Here is a 16,292-nt window from a genome sequence, read left to right on the forward strand (position 1 = left end):
GAGGCCACGCCCCGTCGGAAGCCACACCTGGGCGTGTCCTTTGCCAGCCCCTCCCCGTCGCGCCCAGGCTGCGCGCGTGCGCAGTGAGCCGCGTGGCGCCATGCCGGAACCCCGGGCGCCGTCTCCGCTGCGCGTGAACAAGGCGTTTGCCGCGCGCTACAGCCGCTACCGGGAGCGCGAGGAGCTGCAGCGGCGTGAGTGCGGGGCGGCGCGCGGGGGGCGGCCGGGGGGGCGGCCGGGTCTGACGGGCGTCTGTGCCGCCAGTGAAGGACCGCTACGGGGACCCGGACAGTGACTCCAGTTCCGAGTCCGACTCCAGCGACGAGCGCGTGGTGAGTCCCCGCGGCCGCGCCACCCCCGCACCCCACGCCCCGTTCTCTTTCCTTTTTGTTTGGTTTTGGGGCCACACCCGGCGGTGCTCGGGGCTGACTCCTGGCTCTGCACTCAACAAACCGTCCTGGCGGTAGTGCGATTGCAAGGCCCCTACCTTGTCGGGCTCAAGAAATGGACCCTGCTCCTTGCAGACCTCTTTTCTGGGACTTGTGCGCCCTTCACGGCTGTTCCCCAAAAGTTTCGGTCTCCTCCACGTGTCCCCCCACCTTACTCAGACCCTGTCCCCCTGCCCCTCCCTCCCACCTGCCTGTTCCCCACCTTTTACCCTGGGCCTATCAACATCTCCCACCCTCTACTGCCCTTTTTAAAAAATTTATTTACTTTGTTGCTTTTTGGGTCACACCCGGCGATGCACAGGGGTTACTCCTGGCTCTGCACTCAGGAATTACTCCTAGCGGTGCTCAGGGGACCCTGTGGGGATGCTGGGAATCGAACCCGGGTCAGCCGTGTGCAAGGCAAACACCCTACCTGCTTTGCTATCGCTCTAATCCCTCTGCCGACCTCTTGATTTCCCTCCCTGCCTCTGCCCCATCCTAGGAATTTGACCCGCAGCAGGAGCGAGACTTTTATCGCACTCTCTCCTTGCTGAAGAAGAAGGACCCTCGCATCTACCAGCAGGATGTCACCTTCTATCAGAAGACAGGTGACACTTCCTTTCCCACACCTGGCCATGCTCTCAGCTGACTCCAGGCTCTGCTTGGGAACCATTCTTGGAGGGATTCTGGGGACCTTCCGGGGTCAGACTTGGCTCACTTAGTAGAGTGTCTCGCCTAATTGTCCCCGTGGATGTGAACGGTGCTCACACACCCTAGCTGCTGTCCCGTGCGGATGATGCTGTGACTTGTCACAGTCCCCAGGCCAGGAGTCCCATGGCATGACCCCTGTTTTCACCCTTGAAGCTGGTGACCTGGGGCTTGGTTTGGCTTTGGAGCTGCACTCGGTGGGGCTCCAGGGCTGCTCCGGCTCTGCCCGAGGGTTGGCCCCAGCCGTGCTCCGGACCCAGGTGGAGCCGGAGATTGAACCCGGAGCTCCCATATGGCAGTCTATGTGCAACCTTTGAGCCGTCTGTCTGCTTGCTTTGGGGATTTTTTTTGGTCTTCGTTTTTGGGCCACAGCCGATGGTGCTCAGGGCTGACTCCTGACTCTATGCCCAGGAATCACTTCTGGCGGGGTTCAGGGGACCATCCTATGGGATGCCGGAGGAAATTGAGCCCAGGTCAGCCGCATGCAAGGGAAACGCCCTCCCTGCTGTACTGTTGCTCTGGCCCCTGACTTGGGTTTGTTTTGTTTTGTTTTGTTTCTGCGTTTTTGGGTTATGCCCGGCGTTGCACAGGGGTTACTCCTGGCTCATGCACTCAGGAATTACTCTGGCGGTGCTCAGGGGACCATATAGGATGCTGGGATTCGAACCCAGGTCAGCCATGTGCAAGGCAAACGCCCTACCCGCTGTGCTATCACTTTAGCCCCTGATGGGTGTTTTTATTTTTTGGGGGGGCTTTTTTGGGTCAAATCTAGTGATGCTCAGGGGTTACTCCTGGCTCCGCACTCAGGAATTACTCCTGGCGTTGCTTGGTGACTATATGAGATACCAGGGATCAAACCCAGGCCGGCCCACATGTAAGGCCAACACCCTCCCTGCTGTCTGCTCTAGCCCCATAGCTTCGAGTTTTTTTTTTTTTTTTGGGGGGGGGGGTGTCAAATCCGGCGATGCACAGGGGTTACTCCTGGCTCTGCACTCAGGAATTACTCCTGGCGGTGCTCGGGGAACCATATAGGATGCTGGGAATCGAACCCGGGTTGGCACGTGCAAGGCAAACGCCCTACCTACCTGCTGTGCTATCACTCCAGCCCCTGGCTTCGAGCTTTGAGGGTGGGGTCCCCCTAGACAATACTGATGCGATTCTCTGCCTGTGAAGGAGGGTGCTATGGTAGTACATGACGGGGTGTCTTTGGCTACCCTGCAGTCTCAACCTCAGAGAGCGAGGAGGAGGAGAAGCCAGCCACCGTGCAGAGCCGAAAGAAGGTCCGGCCCATGTTCCTGAAGGACTATGAAAGGAAAGTCATCTTAGAGAAAGAAGGGTGAGGCACCCTGGACACCTTCCCGGGCCCCCCTGGGTCTCCCACCGTTCCCAGGTGTACACGAGCCCCTCTGATTCTCCCCCTGTTCACCTGCAGCAAATACGTTGATGAGGAGAATTCGGATGGGGAACCCTCCAGACAGGTGAGGGGCACCCCAGGGGCGGCCGGGGAGCAGAGGGGCGCAGGGCCGGGCCTGAACCCCGTCACCACCTTCTCCAGCAGTTCTCGTCACAGAGTTACGTGGAAGAACAGAAGCAACTCAAGGACAGGTGAGCGGCGAGCAGCCGCTGTCACTCCCGCCCGTGTCCTGGTGAGCCCCGCGTGGCAGTGGCCGCTGGCCCACATGTCCTGAGTCTTGTATTCTGGCGTGGACAGCTTCCGGCCATTCGTGGAGGACAGTGATGAGGAGGACAGCGCCGGGGAAGGGGGCTCTAGCTTGCTGCAGAAACGAGCCAAGACCCGGGAGGAAAAGGTGGGTGCTGGGGGTGGTGGTCCTCCAGCCTGGGAGGGGTGGGCCAGCCTCAGGGCTCCCGCAGACCCTCATCCTAGCCTTCCCCCAGGCCCAGGAGGACGCCGACTACTTGAACTGGCTCAAGGGGCAGAAGGAGACGGATGGTTCTGGTTCCTCCGGCCTGGAAGAACTTGTAAGTCCGTGGGGCCAGAACACCTCTTCCAGCTCCGTCTGTCCTTTCCCAGAGGTGTCTCAGTTTATCCATCTGTGAAATGGGGCCAGGAACCCCCCCTCCCCCCACACACACGCTTGCTGCAGAGATTTGGCCATTTAAACCCACCTGGCTCGGGCCAGGGCGTCCAGGGAGTGAGGCATTTGCCTTGCATGTGGCTGGCCTGGTTCGATCCCCTAGCACTGCCGGGAGTAAACCCTGAGCACTGCTGGATGTGGCCCCCAAACCAGAAAAGCAACTCCTGGTTTCCATGCCCCGCTACCCCACCCCATCTCCTTCTCCCCCGCCACCGACCAGGCTTTTGTGTCCCCAGACCCACCTCAGGGAATATTGGAACAACCCAGAGCTGGATGAGGGGGAGCGATTCCTGCGGGATTACATCCTCAACAAAGGCTATGAGGAGGAGGAAGAAGAGGAGGAGGAGGAAGAGGAAGAAGAGGAAGGGTGAGTGACCATGGCCCCTGGAGGCTAGCAAGGGGCTTCTAACCTGGTCACCACAGTGAGTTCCTCCTTGAGGACATGATCCAACTGAGTACTGGCACCGTTGAACCCTGACCCGGTTACTTTCTGCCTCGGTTTTCCCATCTGCAAGATGGGCACAGTCATTCAAAGGGTTGGGGTTTTTTGTTGGTTGGTTGGTTGGTTTTTTGTTTTTGACTTTCTGGGTCATCACCAGTGATACCCAGGGCTTCCTCCTGGCTCTGCACTCAGGAATCACTCCTGGTGGAGCTTTGGGGGCCCTGTGGAATGGTGGGGATCAGACTCGGGTCGGCCGTGTGCAGGGCAAATACCCGACGCCCTGCCCTGTCGCCCTGGCCATCGCTCAAGGGTTATGTGGGGGCATGAGAGGAATTTTTAGGGGCTCCCACAGGTGACAGAGCTCGCCGCCCCCTCAGCCCCCGCCTGGCTTGTCCCTCAGGGTCCCGGGGCCCCCGGTGCAGCTGGCCGTGCAGGACTCCTCGGACGAGGGGGAGCTGTTCCTCCGGAAGCAGGAGGACTTTGAACACAAGTACAACTTCCGCTTCGAGGAGCCGGACTCCACGTCGGTGGGTGCAGGGGGCGCTGGGGCAGCCCCTGTGGGTGCCCCGGGTCTGAGGAGCCTACATTCCCTTCACTCCGGCCCCCTACAGGTCAAGACCTACCCCCGGAGCATCGCGTCCTCCGTGCGCCGCAAGGACGAGCGCAGAAAGGAGCGCCGGGAGGAGACGCGGGAGCGGAAGAAGAGGGTGAGTGGGGGGGGCCCGGGGGCGGGGGTGGGGGTTCCGCCAGCCAGGCTGCCCACGCCTACGCCCACCCCGCCTCCCTATCCCGCAGGAGAAAGCCAAGAAGCGGGAGGAGCTGAAGCAGCTGAAGAACCTGAAGCGGAAGGAGATCACGGCCAAGCTGGAGCGACTGCGCCAGGTCACCGGCAACGCCTCGCTCGGCCTGGACGCGCGGGACCTGGAGGCCGACTTCGACCCCGCCAGCCACGACCAGCTCATGCAGGTGCCCGCGGGGTGGCCGCAGAGCAGGGCCCGGGCCCCTCTCAGCCCACCCCCAGGCGGCCGGTGGAGCAGGGGGCAGGGAGGGTCATGGGGGGCCCCAGCAGGGGCAGGCGGGCGTGCGGAGGGCGTCCGGCCCCGCCAACGCCCTGACTCCGCAGAAGTGTTTCGGGGACGAGTACTACGGCGCCGCGGAGGAGGAGAAGCCGCAGTTTGAGGAGGAAGAAGGCCTGGAGGGTGAGGTCACCCGGGGACTCGGCGCGCGGGGGCCGACAGCCCAAGCCCCTCCTGAGCCCTGGCCCCTGTGTCGTCCCCACAGATGACTGGAACTGGGACGCATGGGCGGGGCCCGGGGAGCAGCAGGAGCCGCACTGCGAGGACCCCGACTTCAACGTAGGTGCCCCAAGAACGGAGGCTCGGAGCAGGGTCTCGGGGGTCCCACCGGGCTGCCCTAACCCCTGTGTCCCGGCAGATGGATGCCGACTATGACCCCAGCCAGCCCCGGAGGAAGCAGCGCACGGCCCCTGAGACGGGCAAGAAGAAGCGGAAATCGCCCTTCGCGGCCGCTGTGGAGCAGGATAAGCCGCTGTTCCAGCCTGGTGAGGCCGCGCGGGTAGCGGGGGCGAGGTACTGGGGATGGGCCAGGGTGCAGGGGGACGGCCAGGGGTGCAGGGACACCCCCTGGTAGCTCACCCTGTCCCGAGCAGGCGACAGGTCCTTCGAGCAGTACCTGGACGAGTACTACCGGCTGGACTACGAGGACATCATCGATGACCTGCCCTGTCGTTTCAAGTACCGCACCGTGGTGCCCTGTGACTTCGGGCTCAGCACCGAGGAGGTGGGGGACCCCAGGACCCCGGGAGGCATGAGGGAGCAGAAAACCAGCAGGCCCCAGGCAGGGGAGGGGCTGGGCTTTAAGGCCCACCCGTGACCTTTATCTTGATCTCTGGTCCTGTGTGTGTGTGTGCATGTGTGTGCGTGCTGCCAGCTCTGGAATCAGGTGACCTGGGCGGGCCTCATTTTACCTGTCACGTAACATTCATGCTGTTGCCTCAGTTTCCCCATCAGACTGCATCCACTCACGCTAAAAATGCATTGCGTGGCTCTTTAATTTCTCTTGGCCCACACCTGGCAGTGCTAAGGGTTTGGTCCTGGCTGTGTACTTCAGAATTACTCCTGGAAGTGCTCAGGGGACCATAGGGAATCAAACCTGGGGCACCCCGTCTACAAGACAAGTGTCCTCCCTGCTGGACCATTGCTCACCCCTGCAATGGCTGTTTGCTTCGGTTTGGGGCCATACCCAGCAGTGCTTGGGGGTTACTCCTGGCTCAGTAATTACTGCTGGTGGTGCTCAAGGGACCCTCTGGGATGCTGGGGATTGAACCATGGTTGGACACATGCAAGACAAATGCCCGCCCCACTGTACCATCACCCCACTCCTGGCCCTGTCCGGCTCTTTCCTGAGGGAGTGTGGGCCACAGCAAATAGTGCTCAGGGGCTCCTGGCTCAGTGCTCAGATTCATGCTTTGCTGGGATGGAAGCCGGCATGCAGCGCCTGCGCTGTCCCAGGCCTGGAGCAGCCGCCTGACAGGCTCATTGCTGTTCATCTGCCCTACTTGGTCACGGGCGCTTTCCTTGAGCTTCTGCTGTCTGCATTCCCGTAGCTTCTGGGGGAGCCTCCCTCACACAATGGGGAGACTGGAGCCTGGAGTCCAGGTGGGATCCGGAGTTAGAAACCTGCTCCAGGCACAGGCCCCCAGCATGTCTGGGGATCTCAGCTCAGCCCCTCCCCGAGCCTCATTCTTCGCTGAGGGGGTCCTGTCAGCTCGACCCTGCTCAAGTCAGAGGCCCATCGGGCTCATGCATGCGCCCCCCCCCCACACACACAGATCCTGGCGGCGGATGACAAGGAGCTGAACCGGTGGTGTTCCCTGAAGAAGACCTGCATGTACAGGTGACCAGGCGGGCGGACAGCGGCCTGGGCGGGGAGCCCCTCCCAGAGCCCAGGCCACAGCTGCGCCCTCTCGCGCACACAGGTCGGAGCAGGAGGAGCTGAAGGACAAGCGCGCCTACATGCAGAAGGCGCAGAACTCCAGGAAGAAGCAGCAGATCTTCAAGTCGCTCTGCTGGGAGGAGTGAGTGCGGCTGGGCAGGGCTTCGCTCTGTTCTGGTCACGGCTTTTGGATCTTGGCTGGGCTGTGGGCGGGTGGCGTTTTTCTGGGGGATCAGGCACTTGCTTTGCATGCGGCCACCCCCAAGACAGCCCTGAAACAAAGCTGCCCAGTGACCCCTGAGTAGTGCCAGGTGTGGCCTCTTCCCCACAAAAAGAAAAAAAAAATTAGGGTGGCCAGTTCTTTTGTGTGGTAGTGGAGCCAGCTGTGGAACCCCAAGGTCTCACACCAGCGACCCTGGAGCTCTGCCACATTCCGTTATCTTTGGTTTTGGGTTTTAAGTTTCAAGACAAGGTGAATTAGACCAAGGCCAGGACTTGGTTCTACCTTGCTTGCAGGAATCCCTGTCGGATCCAGAGCACTGCCAGGGGCGGCTCCAAAACAAAGTGAAGCAAAGAGACCTGGTGTGGGGGTTGTGTAGACCTGGCCCGGCTGTGGGCGATGCCTGGGTGGGGGCTGCCAGATTCCTGAGCTGGAACGCTGGGTGCAGAGAGCTCAGGGTGGGCCCTGCACATGTGCGGTTACCGGCCACACGGGCCAACCCAGATCTGAAGGCGCCTCTGAGCCCTGCTTTTCACTGTAATGAGTGGCAGTATCGGGGTGATGGGCCCGGACTGAAAGCCCCTCCTCCACTTTCCCTGCCTCCAGGACAGAGTCACCCACGGAAGCCACGGACAAGCCACAGGACAAGCCACAGAGAGACACATCCGGCCTGCAGGGGCAGCAGCCTGCGCCTGATGGGGCTGGCCGGAAGCGGCCACCCCCAGAGACACCCCCAGTGCGGGAAGACCCAACCCCCCAGAGGCGCAGGAAGGCGAAAAAGGCGCGGCTGCTGGGCCCCACGGTGACTCTTGGTGGCCACGAGTTCAGTCGTCAGAGGCTGCAGGCCTTTGGCTTGAACCCCAAAAGACTGCACTTCCGCCAGCTGGGCCGCCGGCGCAAGAAGCAGCAGCAGCCTGCCAACGGCCCCTGATGGGACTTATCTGGTACCCCTCAGAACACAGCCCCCAAAACCTGGCTGTCTGGTTGGTCAAATTGCAGGACTTTATTCACCCTCACTGCCACCAGAAGAGACTTGGGGTCCAGTGGGGGGGTGTGGGGGTCCAGTGCCAAGTACAGTACTTGAGTCTGACCCTGAGTGGGTGGCTGGGGCTGCTCTGCTCCCGGCGGAGGGGCCCCTGCCCGAAGGTTCAAGCTGTGCAAGTCTAGAGTTGAGGGTTGAGGTGCTCCATCCCCACCGGAGGTCCAGGAGCCCCTCGGCCCCCTCCCCCTGCTCCCCCAGCAGCAGGACATAAATAGAAAAATAAATAGTGTTTGTCGCATCTCTCCCTCCCCTCCCTTCATAAAAACACAAAGTCCTCAGAGCTGGGGCGCTTGGCCTTGGGCCGGCCTGGCCTTGGCAGCCGCGGTGTAGACTGACAGCCGAGGTCGTCCAGGCTGTGGTCCTGAGCGTGGCCCTCGGCCAGCGTGAACATGGGGTAGCGCTCGGACGCCGAGGAGCAGCTGAGAACCTGGCGGAAGGAGCAAGGGCAGCTCAGCCCAGTGCTTTCGGGACAAGCCCCCGCCCCGCTCCACATCAGCCAATCAGCGGCCTCCTGGAAACTGCCGCTCGTGAACACGTGACCCACGACAGCCAATGAAAGGCAGCCTTGGGATTGCTTTAGGCGGGCCCACACTTGGAGGTGCTCAGTGCTCACTCTTCTCCCGGTGTTGACTGAGGACCAAATGGAGCTCTGGGGATCCAATGCGGGTCAGCCGCATGCAAGGTAAGCGCCCTCTTTCCACCATTTATCCATAGCAGTGAGGTGGCTGCCACTAGTCCCTGGACACTGCTGTCCCCAAGGCCCGGAACTTCACGCTCCTTCTCATTCTAGTCACAGCCCCGCCTCCGGCTCACCCTGGTCAGCTCGGAGCAGAGCTTCTCAAACTCCTTCCGGTCTCCAGCGTAGAACCCCACAGTGCAGCTGGGGTCCATCTTGGAGAAGGCCATCTTGCGGGGTGCGGTGCAGTGGTAGGACTGGGGTGCACCAACAAGGGGAGCTCAGGGGGCGCCAGCTCCTCCCTGCCTCCCTCTGCACTTGGTGGGGGGCGCCCCCTGTCCCCCCAGCTCACCTCCAGGGGGAAATCAGCCTGGCTGAAGTCCACAGCAGGCTGGCAGTAGTGGGGGTCCAGGTAGAGCAGGAAGTCATCTGCAGGAGCGGAGGGGTGAGTGGAGGCGCGGGAGGTGGGTTGGGGGCTGAGGAGGGAGGGGGCGCTCACCCTGGTAGCCGATGAAGTAGAGTGAGTGGCGTGGTTTGCCCCCCATGATGCCCAGGCATAGCTCCGAGCGCAGCAGCTCCTGGGGGGCAGAGGGGGTGGACTCAGGGCGGCCCATCATGTGCGGGCACCCTCGCCCTTGGGCAGTGGGCAGGGCCGACATTCGAAGCCACTCAGCCAGAAGCAGGGGCAGGTGCTTCCTGGGTCCGAGAAACACCTCAGGCAGCACAGCAGGGAGGGCGCTGGCCTTGCCAGGATGACTGGAGTTCGGTCCCCAGTATCTCATAGGGTCCCCTGAGCACTGCCAGGAGTAATTTCCTGAGCGCAGGCAAAAGTCATCCCTGAGCATCACTGGGAGTGCTTCCTCCAAAAACAACAAAAAACCCACCTCCAGGCAGAAGCACCTGGGCTGTCCAGTCGGAGTCAGGACAGTCCTCCAGGGGCAACCCGGCCCTGCAAAGACCAGAGGGGGCCCAGGACAGGGTGCCCTGCAGGGCTGCCCAGACCCTGGGGCAGGCCGTGCTGGAGCAGGGGCAGCTGAGGAAGGGGGTCCCGTCTCTACATGCGGCCTGGCCACACCTCTTTCATCGGCTTCGCTGGCTTCTCTCGGGGCCCAGGGTGTACCCACTGTTGTCAGTTTGGTTCCAGAGGACCCCGTTTTGTTGTTGGGTTTTTTTTGTTTTGTTTTGTTTTGTTTGCTTTTTTTGGTCCACACCCAGTGGGGCGCAGGGCTCACTCATGGCTGACTCAGGAACTACTCCGGGCAGTGCTCAGGGGACCATCTGAGGTGCTAAAGGTCAAACCTTTAGCCGTGGCTGTGCCATCACTCCAGCCCCAGGACCCCACGGGCTTCCTCCCGTGCACCTTCCCCCGCCTGCCCCTCCAGGCGTGGTACAGAGGAGCAGTGCCGGGCTCCGTGCATGAGTACATGAGGTTGCAGGGAGGACCGGCAGCCGCCTTTGCCCCGCTGACGGGGGCTCCAGCAGCCCGCCTACCTTCACGCAGGGCACGTACACCGGGTTGAGGGTCTCGCCACCCAGCCGCACAGGCACCAGGATGACCACCGCCTTCCACTCGGCCGCAGGGTCCGGCCTGGCCACCAGGCGTGCCACGTCTGCCTTGTATACTGGAAGGTGGGGAAGGGCGGGGGTGGGGGTCACCTCACCTGCCCTCCTGCCCCGAGAGCTGGTCCTCGAGACCCAGGGCTGAGCCCCATCCCCAGTCACCTCCTGGGGGTGACCTGCTCATCAAGAGGTCATTTTCCCAGCCCCCCAATACACACTTGCATACTCACACACATATACTCACACGCTTGCACACACACACACATACATACATATTCCCCTCCCCTCCCCCTCCGCCTTTCCCTCCCCAGCCACATTCTGCTGGGGACAGCCCAGCTGCATCAGCTGTTCTGTGGTGCTGGGGAAAGAGCGAGGGCCCCCCGAGCAGCGAGGGGACCTCCACTGTGGGCCCGCTCCGGGAGTAGGAAGCCAGAGAGACGATGTCCCCCCATCCCAGTCTGCCTCAGCCTCGCTGCCTCAGCACCTGCACCCCCAGGGCCCCCCTCCACCCCCGGCTCTCCCACATCAGCTTCCCCGTCACGATGCCTGGGATGTTTGGAGCCCGTTCAAATCCCGACGCTGGATTCAGTTTGGGGGTTCAGAATATCAAGAGGTGGGGCTGGGGGAGGGCTCGGGCGACAGCGCCTGCCTCGCAGACATGAGGCTGAGTTCCATCCCCACAGCCTGATTCTGGCTCTTGTACTTCTTTTGGGGGTAATGGAGGTGGACCCAGTGCCTGCGGCAGGACCCCAGGCCCCACACAGGTCAGGCACCCCTGACACACTGTCGGGAGGGCACCTGGGGGCAGGGAAGGCACCCTGGGGCAAAGGATTTGTTTCACACATGGGAGGCCCTGGGTTCGAGGCCTGGTACCCTATAGAGTCTCCCGAGCGCCACCAAGAGTCAATCCCAGAGCACAGAGCCAAGAGTCAACCCTGGACACTGCCAGGTGTGAAGCCAAAAAAAAAAAAAAAAAGTGCATGTTTGGGGGCTGGAAAGTGTCTCACTGGGTAAGCAAGAGCCTGGCAGTCCTGCGCGTGCTTCAGCCTGGGGGTCCCGGGCCACCCGCATGCGTAAGCAGCAGGGGGTGCAGCCTGCAGCTCCCCTGCCCGCCCGCTGGCCCTTACCTGTGCAGTCCTGAGAGACGTACACTGCCAGGCGGGCCACCTCGGGGCTGCTCTCCACAGCTTTCCTGGGGGCGGGCACAGGCTGAGTCCAGGGGCCTTGCCCCCGCCCCCCGCCCCCGGGCCCTGAACAGCGGGTCCTCACCTGAGTATGTGTGCCACCAGCGACGGCCCGTACCAGTCTCCCGCCTTCTTGCCTGAGCTGTGCCCCAGGTCCACCAACCGGTGGAGGCCGAAGGGGGCCTGGGGGTGGTCAGCGAACCACGACACGATCTGCCGGTGCCGGCGCTCCTGTTCCAGCTCGGGGGCACCCTGGGGCCAGCGCGGGGGCACCCAGCGGGCGCGGTACCGGAGTGGAGAGGCCAGTGCGGACGGCTCAGGGGGGACCAGGCCTGCGCCCTCGGGCCACGTCCAGTCTGGAGGGGGCGGAGGGCAGAGTCAGAGGGTGACCACTCTCATCCGCTCAGGCTTTAGTCCCCGGGTTCACGGGCAGGCTCAGGGGTCCAGGCTGGACGGCCCATGCACAGGCCCTGAAGGGCTGGGGCCCGCAGTTCAGACACTGCCGGGGGTCTAACTTGGGGCCTCGGTCAGCGGCGCCCCCGAGCCCTCTCCCACTTGTGACTTACATATATACAAACATACATATATACAAACATACATATATACTTAAGGGGGTTACACCTGGTGGAATTCAGAACTATTCCTGACACAGTGCTCAGGTCAGCTCTGGGGGCCATGCAGCGCCAGGGACGGAGCCGGCCACGCCCGCGCCATCTGTGCAGCAGCAGGGCTCAGTCCTGCACCCGACGCTCCGACCTAGCCGCCCACACTTTCTGACCACTTTTCTCCACTTTTCAGGGATGCTGAGGGATTATCGCCCTGGGGGTGGGGGTTGCGGAGCCTGATGTGGTGCCAGGAACTTCACCTTCTCGGCCCTGTGCAAGGCCAGCCCTTCCCTGCCTGTCCCTTCTCTCTGGCCCCTAAACTGACTTTGGGCCACACCCGGCAGTGCTCAGGGCTGATTCCAGACTCTGTGCTCAGGGATCACTGCTGGTGGTGCTCAGGGAACTGTATGGGGTGCCAGGGATCGAACCTGGGCCGGCCAGTGCAAGGCCAGCACCACTGTGCTGTTGCTTTGGTCCTCTGCTCCCCATACCCGCACCCCCAGCCTCCCTCTCACATGCCGGGGGGGGGGCCCAGGGGCGCGGCCACTCACCTCTGGGCAGGAGGTGCAGCAGCAGGCCCTGGGCCAGCATCATCTGCCCACTGCGCAGCATGCACCCCCACCCACAGTCCGACGTCAGGCAGCCTCCGGCCAGCGGCGGAAAGTCCTTGCGGTACGTGAGCCACAGGCGGGACACAAAGTCCCGCTGGAAGCGCTGGATGTCACCTAGGAGACAGCAGTCATTAGCTGTCCGCACGCAGGGCACCCGGGAAGCGGTGCTGGTGTGTGAGTGTATGTGCGAGTATGAGTGTAAATGCGTGTATGCAAGTTGTGAGTATAAATGTGTGCAAGTGAGTAAAAATGCATGTAAGTATGAGTTGTGAGTGTAAATGCATTTGTGCGAGTGTAAATGCATGTGCAAGTGAATGAGTATAATGCGTGTGTGCAAGTAAGTGCTAATGCATGTGTGCAACTGAGCTGTGAGTGTAAATGCATGTGAATGTAAATGTATGTGTGTGACTGTAAATGTGAGTGTGACTGCATGTGTGTGACAGTGTGGGTGTGAAGGTGTGAGTATATGTGTGTGAGTGCCGGGGTGTTGCCCTCCAGCTCACCTTCACCCTCAAAGCGGTAGCGGCGGCCGCAGAGGTGCACACTGGAGATCTTGCTGAAGCTGGTTCGGCTTTTGACAGCCCAACCTGGGGAGACAGTAATGCAACAATGAGGTCCCTCACCTATGAAAGCCAGCAAAAGCAACCTTGGTTTTTGTTTGGATTTTGTTTGTTTTGTTTTGGAGTCACACCAGCGATGCTCAGGACTTACTCCTGGCTCTGCGCTCGGGGATCACTCCTGGCAGGGCTCAGGGGGCCCTATGGGGTGCCAGAGACGGAACTCAGGTCAGCCGTGTGCGAGGCAAACACCCTCCCCCACTGTCCTATGGCTCCAGCCCTTACCTGTGCTGTCTCTAGGGAATGGAGGGTGGGGAGGGGAGGACCCACTGAGACCCTCAGTGTTTGTTCTTTGAGGCTCAATGCTTGTGGATCATGCACCCACTTTACAGAGTCAGAAGGTGGAGGTGCAGGGAGCGGTTCGCCTGGCGGAACTGAAACGTTCTGTGCTGACCCTGCAGGCGGTTCGCCCTGGGTAGGGCAGGCCCGGGCGGGGCGGAGGACCCGCAGGTGACTCACGGGACAGGGAACCAATGGACAGGAGGCGGGTCTCTCGGCAGAGTTCCAGGACGGCTCCCCCTGGGCTCCCACCGCCCTGACGGCCCCTCCGAGGCCCCCGGCCCGGTGCGCTCGGCCCGCGGCCCCCACGCCCCCCAGCCCGCCCCCTCCTCACCGTATTTAACGTTGTTCCAGGCCGTCAGGAACCGGGCCTTCAACTTGTCCACTTCGTCCGGCTCCTCCCGAGCGGCGCCCGCCGAGTCCAGAGCGGAGCCGCTGGCTCCGGAGGGCCCCAGGCCGTTGGGGTCCGGGCCCCGGGGCCCCCGCGGCCTGCGGGCCTCGGGCCGGCGCGCGTCCTCGGGGCTCCCGCTCCGGTACTGCGCGGCGGCGGGCGACACCGAGTTCATTGGCGCGCCGGGGGGGCGCACGGGGCCCCGGGGTCGGCGCTGGGCCCGGGGGCTACTCGCGCCCCGACGCCGCGGCCGGGCCCCGGGAGCCGCTGCGGGACGCCGCCGCCGCCGCCATCTTCGCGGCCCCGGGCCCGGGAAGGGAGGCGGGCGGGCCCCGCCTGCCCGACGCCCCGCCCCGCCGCCGCCCGGCCCCCGAGCCGGTGCTCGCCGCGCCCGCCCCGCGCCCCGCGCGCCCGACCCCACGCCCCGGGTTATCGCGCCGCGCAGGCGCGCCCCAGCCGCGGCCGCTTCTAATCGGAGGCCCCAGAGCCCCGCGCCCCGCCCAGAGCCCCAGGCCCCGCCCCCGAGACAGTCACGGCCCGCCTCCGGACCCGCCCCTGGACCTGAATCCCCGCCCCTCGATGGTCGGGGCCGCGTTTTGACCCGCCCCCGAGATTAATAGCGTCCCGCCTCCGGCCCCGCCCCCTGGATGACCCTGGTCACGCCCCTCGGGATATTAAAGTCGTCCTGTCTGGCAGGGGACCCGGGTGCCCGGGTTCACCAGCAGGCTGATCACCCCTACATGAGCAGTGTGGCCTTTACCAGATGTAGGAGTTGTACTTCATTGTGTTACCCCCTCCCAGTCCCTTCAGCTCCCCTACTCAAGCCTCGCCTCCGTGTGCCTCAGTTTCCCACAGAACTCCAACTGGGGCTAAAATACCGCGATCATTTGCAAAGGGAAACAAAGCAGCACTCCCCACCCCACTCCAGCACTAAAGCATGCACAAGGCCCTGGGGGAAGAGCCCCAGCACCACTTGAGACAAGCATTTCTCCACCTCTTTCTTGTTTCGTTTGGGGGCCACACTGACTGCTCAGGGCTGTCTCCTGGCTCTGCACTCTAGGATCAGTCCTTGATGGCGGGTGTGGGGGAACCCTATGCGGTACCGAGGATGGAACCGGGTCAGCTGTGTACAAGGCCAGCTCCATTCCTGCTGTCTTGTCTCCAGCCCCCACCTTTTTAATGATTATAGTCCCCTTCTGACCTTTCCCTCTTTTTGGTCCTCCTGTCTTCCCGATTGGCCCCCTAGTCTCCTGCCATCCCGCCCTTCACTCAATTTTTACCTTTGGTCCCCCTGGGACTACTTGTTTTAGGGTTACACTCAGATGTGCTCAGGGATTACTCCTGGGGCCTTGGGAGACCCGGGCGATAGGGATGGAACCCAGGTGGGCTGCATGCAAGAGGAACATCCTACCTGCTGTACTCTCGCGCTCTGGCCCCCCCACCCCTGGACTCTCTTGGAATCTCTATGGCCCCCAGAGGAGAAAGGCTACTCCAAACTACCAAATCTCCACAGCTGCAGAAAACACCTTGTCACCTCCGCTGAGGAGTGCAGTCAGGCAGTTCCCTGGGGGGCGGAAAGCAGGGAGGAGGTGGGAGAGTTTTGTAACCTTGGGGGCGGAACTGGGTGGGTGTGCATGCTATCACTGCAGTATCTTGGGTGACTGCCAGAGCCCTGAGGATTCCTGGAGTGGAGCTGTCTGTGGTTTGCAGAGTGTGTCAATTACACCTCCATGAAACTGTTAAATATTTTAAATGCTCCTAAGTCCGAAGAAGGTCAGGTGCAGGCAGAGGAGCTGAGTTCACCCCTGTAAGGCGAATAGCCTGATATTTCAGGCCCACTGGGGACTCAGTAGAAGCCAAGCAGCTGACTGAGTGATGGTTTGGGGACCCCCGGCACCACAGAAAGCGTGACCTCTAGTGGCCAATCCCAGAGTTGCATCCTCATCTGGTTGAAAGATTGAGGGATTGAGGATTTGGAGGGGGGGCGGGCAGGCCATAAGCACCCCAACTCTCTATTTTGCTCCTTGGAGTGTCCCCTCACTTGAGTCCCTCCAGCATCAACTGCGTCCTTCTGGACCGCAACTGGAAGAGCCTCTCCCCAGGACCTTTGCACCTGCTCTGGCCTGACTGAGTTGTATCGCTCCTTGTCAGGGTTCTTTGGGACTTTTTCCAAAGGTAACTGCTGAGCCAGAGAGATACCACAGGGGCTAAGACGCTTGTCATGCAGGTTTCCAACACCAGTTGTCTCCCCAGCATGGCATTTGATTCCCTTGAGCGCCACTAGGGGTCACTCCAGAGCACAGAGCCAGGACTAGCCTCAGAGCATCAGCAGGTGTGGCCCCAACCCTCCCTCCACCAAAAGAAGGAGAGTCCCAAACACACACATATAAGGACCATGAATCCCGGGGATCTGGGATTGCAACTGCTGGAAGCTTCCAGAAACTAGGAAAGATACCAGGAAGGGGACTGGAAAGAGAA

General features: G+C 62.1%; 2 protein-coding genes across 4 annotated transcripts; one reads left to right on the forward strand and one right to left on the reverse strand.

Moving 5' to 3' along the window:
- The first annotated feature begins 54 nt into the window (after positions 1 to 54).
- On the forward strand, positions 55 to 8,129 carry KRI1 (KRI1 homolog). 2 transcript variants are annotated; one of them, XM_012934515.2, is made up of 19 exons: positions 55 to 194; positions 265 to 332; positions 931 to 1,036; positions 2,358 to 2,472; positions 2,569 to 2,614; positions 2,692 to 2,741; positions 2,848 to 2,944; positions 3,033 to 3,116; positions 3,469 to 3,599; positions 4,075 to 4,201; positions 4,286 to 4,381; positions 4,470 to 4,640; positions 4,798 to 4,873; positions 4,956 to 5,029; positions 5,109 to 5,235; positions 5,344 to 5,474; positions 6,526 to 6,590; positions 6,673 to 6,771; positions 7,456 to 8,129. In XM_012934515.2, the coding sequence occupies exons 1-19, from the start codon at positions 101 to 103 to the stop codon at positions 7,778 to 7,780; spliced, it is 2,082 nt and encodes a 693-aa protein (XP_012789969.2). In that variant the 5' UTR covers positions 55 to 100; the 3' UTR covers positions 7,781 to 8,129. The 2 variants fall into 2 exon arrangements, with proteins under 2 accessions (XP_012789969.2, XP_054982516.1); XM_055126541.1 differs by having other exon boundaries at positions 2,695 to 2,741.
- Positions 7,829 to 14,219, reverse strand: ATG4D (autophagy related 4D cysteine peptidase). Of its 2 annotated transcripts, none has more exons than XM_055126542.1 (10): positions 13,758 to 14,216; positions 13,031 to 13,114; positions 12,468 to 12,641; positions 11,397 to 11,667; positions 11,255 to 11,319; positions 10,059 to 10,189; positions 9,067 to 9,145; positions 8,920 to 8,996; positions 8,705 to 8,824; positions 7,829 to 8,318 (listed from the first exon to the last, which is right to left on the reverse strand). In XM_055126542.1, the coding sequence occupies exons 1-10, from the start codon at positions 13,987 to 13,989 to the stop codon at positions 8,148 to 8,150; spliced, it is 1,404 nt and encodes a 467-aa protein (XP_054982517.1). In that variant the 5' UTR covers positions 13,990 to 14,216; the 3' UTR covers positions 7,829 to 8,147. The 2 variants fall into 2 exon arrangements, with proteins under 2 accessions (XP_054982517.1, XP_054982518.1); XM_055126543.1 differs by having other exon boundaries at positions 8,180 to 8,318; positions 8,705 to 8,847; positions 13,758 to 14,219.
- Positions 14,220 to 16,292: the final 2,073 nt, after the last annotated feature.

This window comes from Sorex araneus, chromosome 2 (assembly GCF_027595985.1).
Source record: "Sorex araneus isolate mSorAra2 chromosome 2, mSorAra2.pri, whole genome shotgun sequence".
In the NCBI taxonomy this organism is placed as follows: Eukaryota; Metazoa; Chordata; class Mammalia; order Eulipotyphla; family Soricidae; genus Sorex; species Sorex araneus.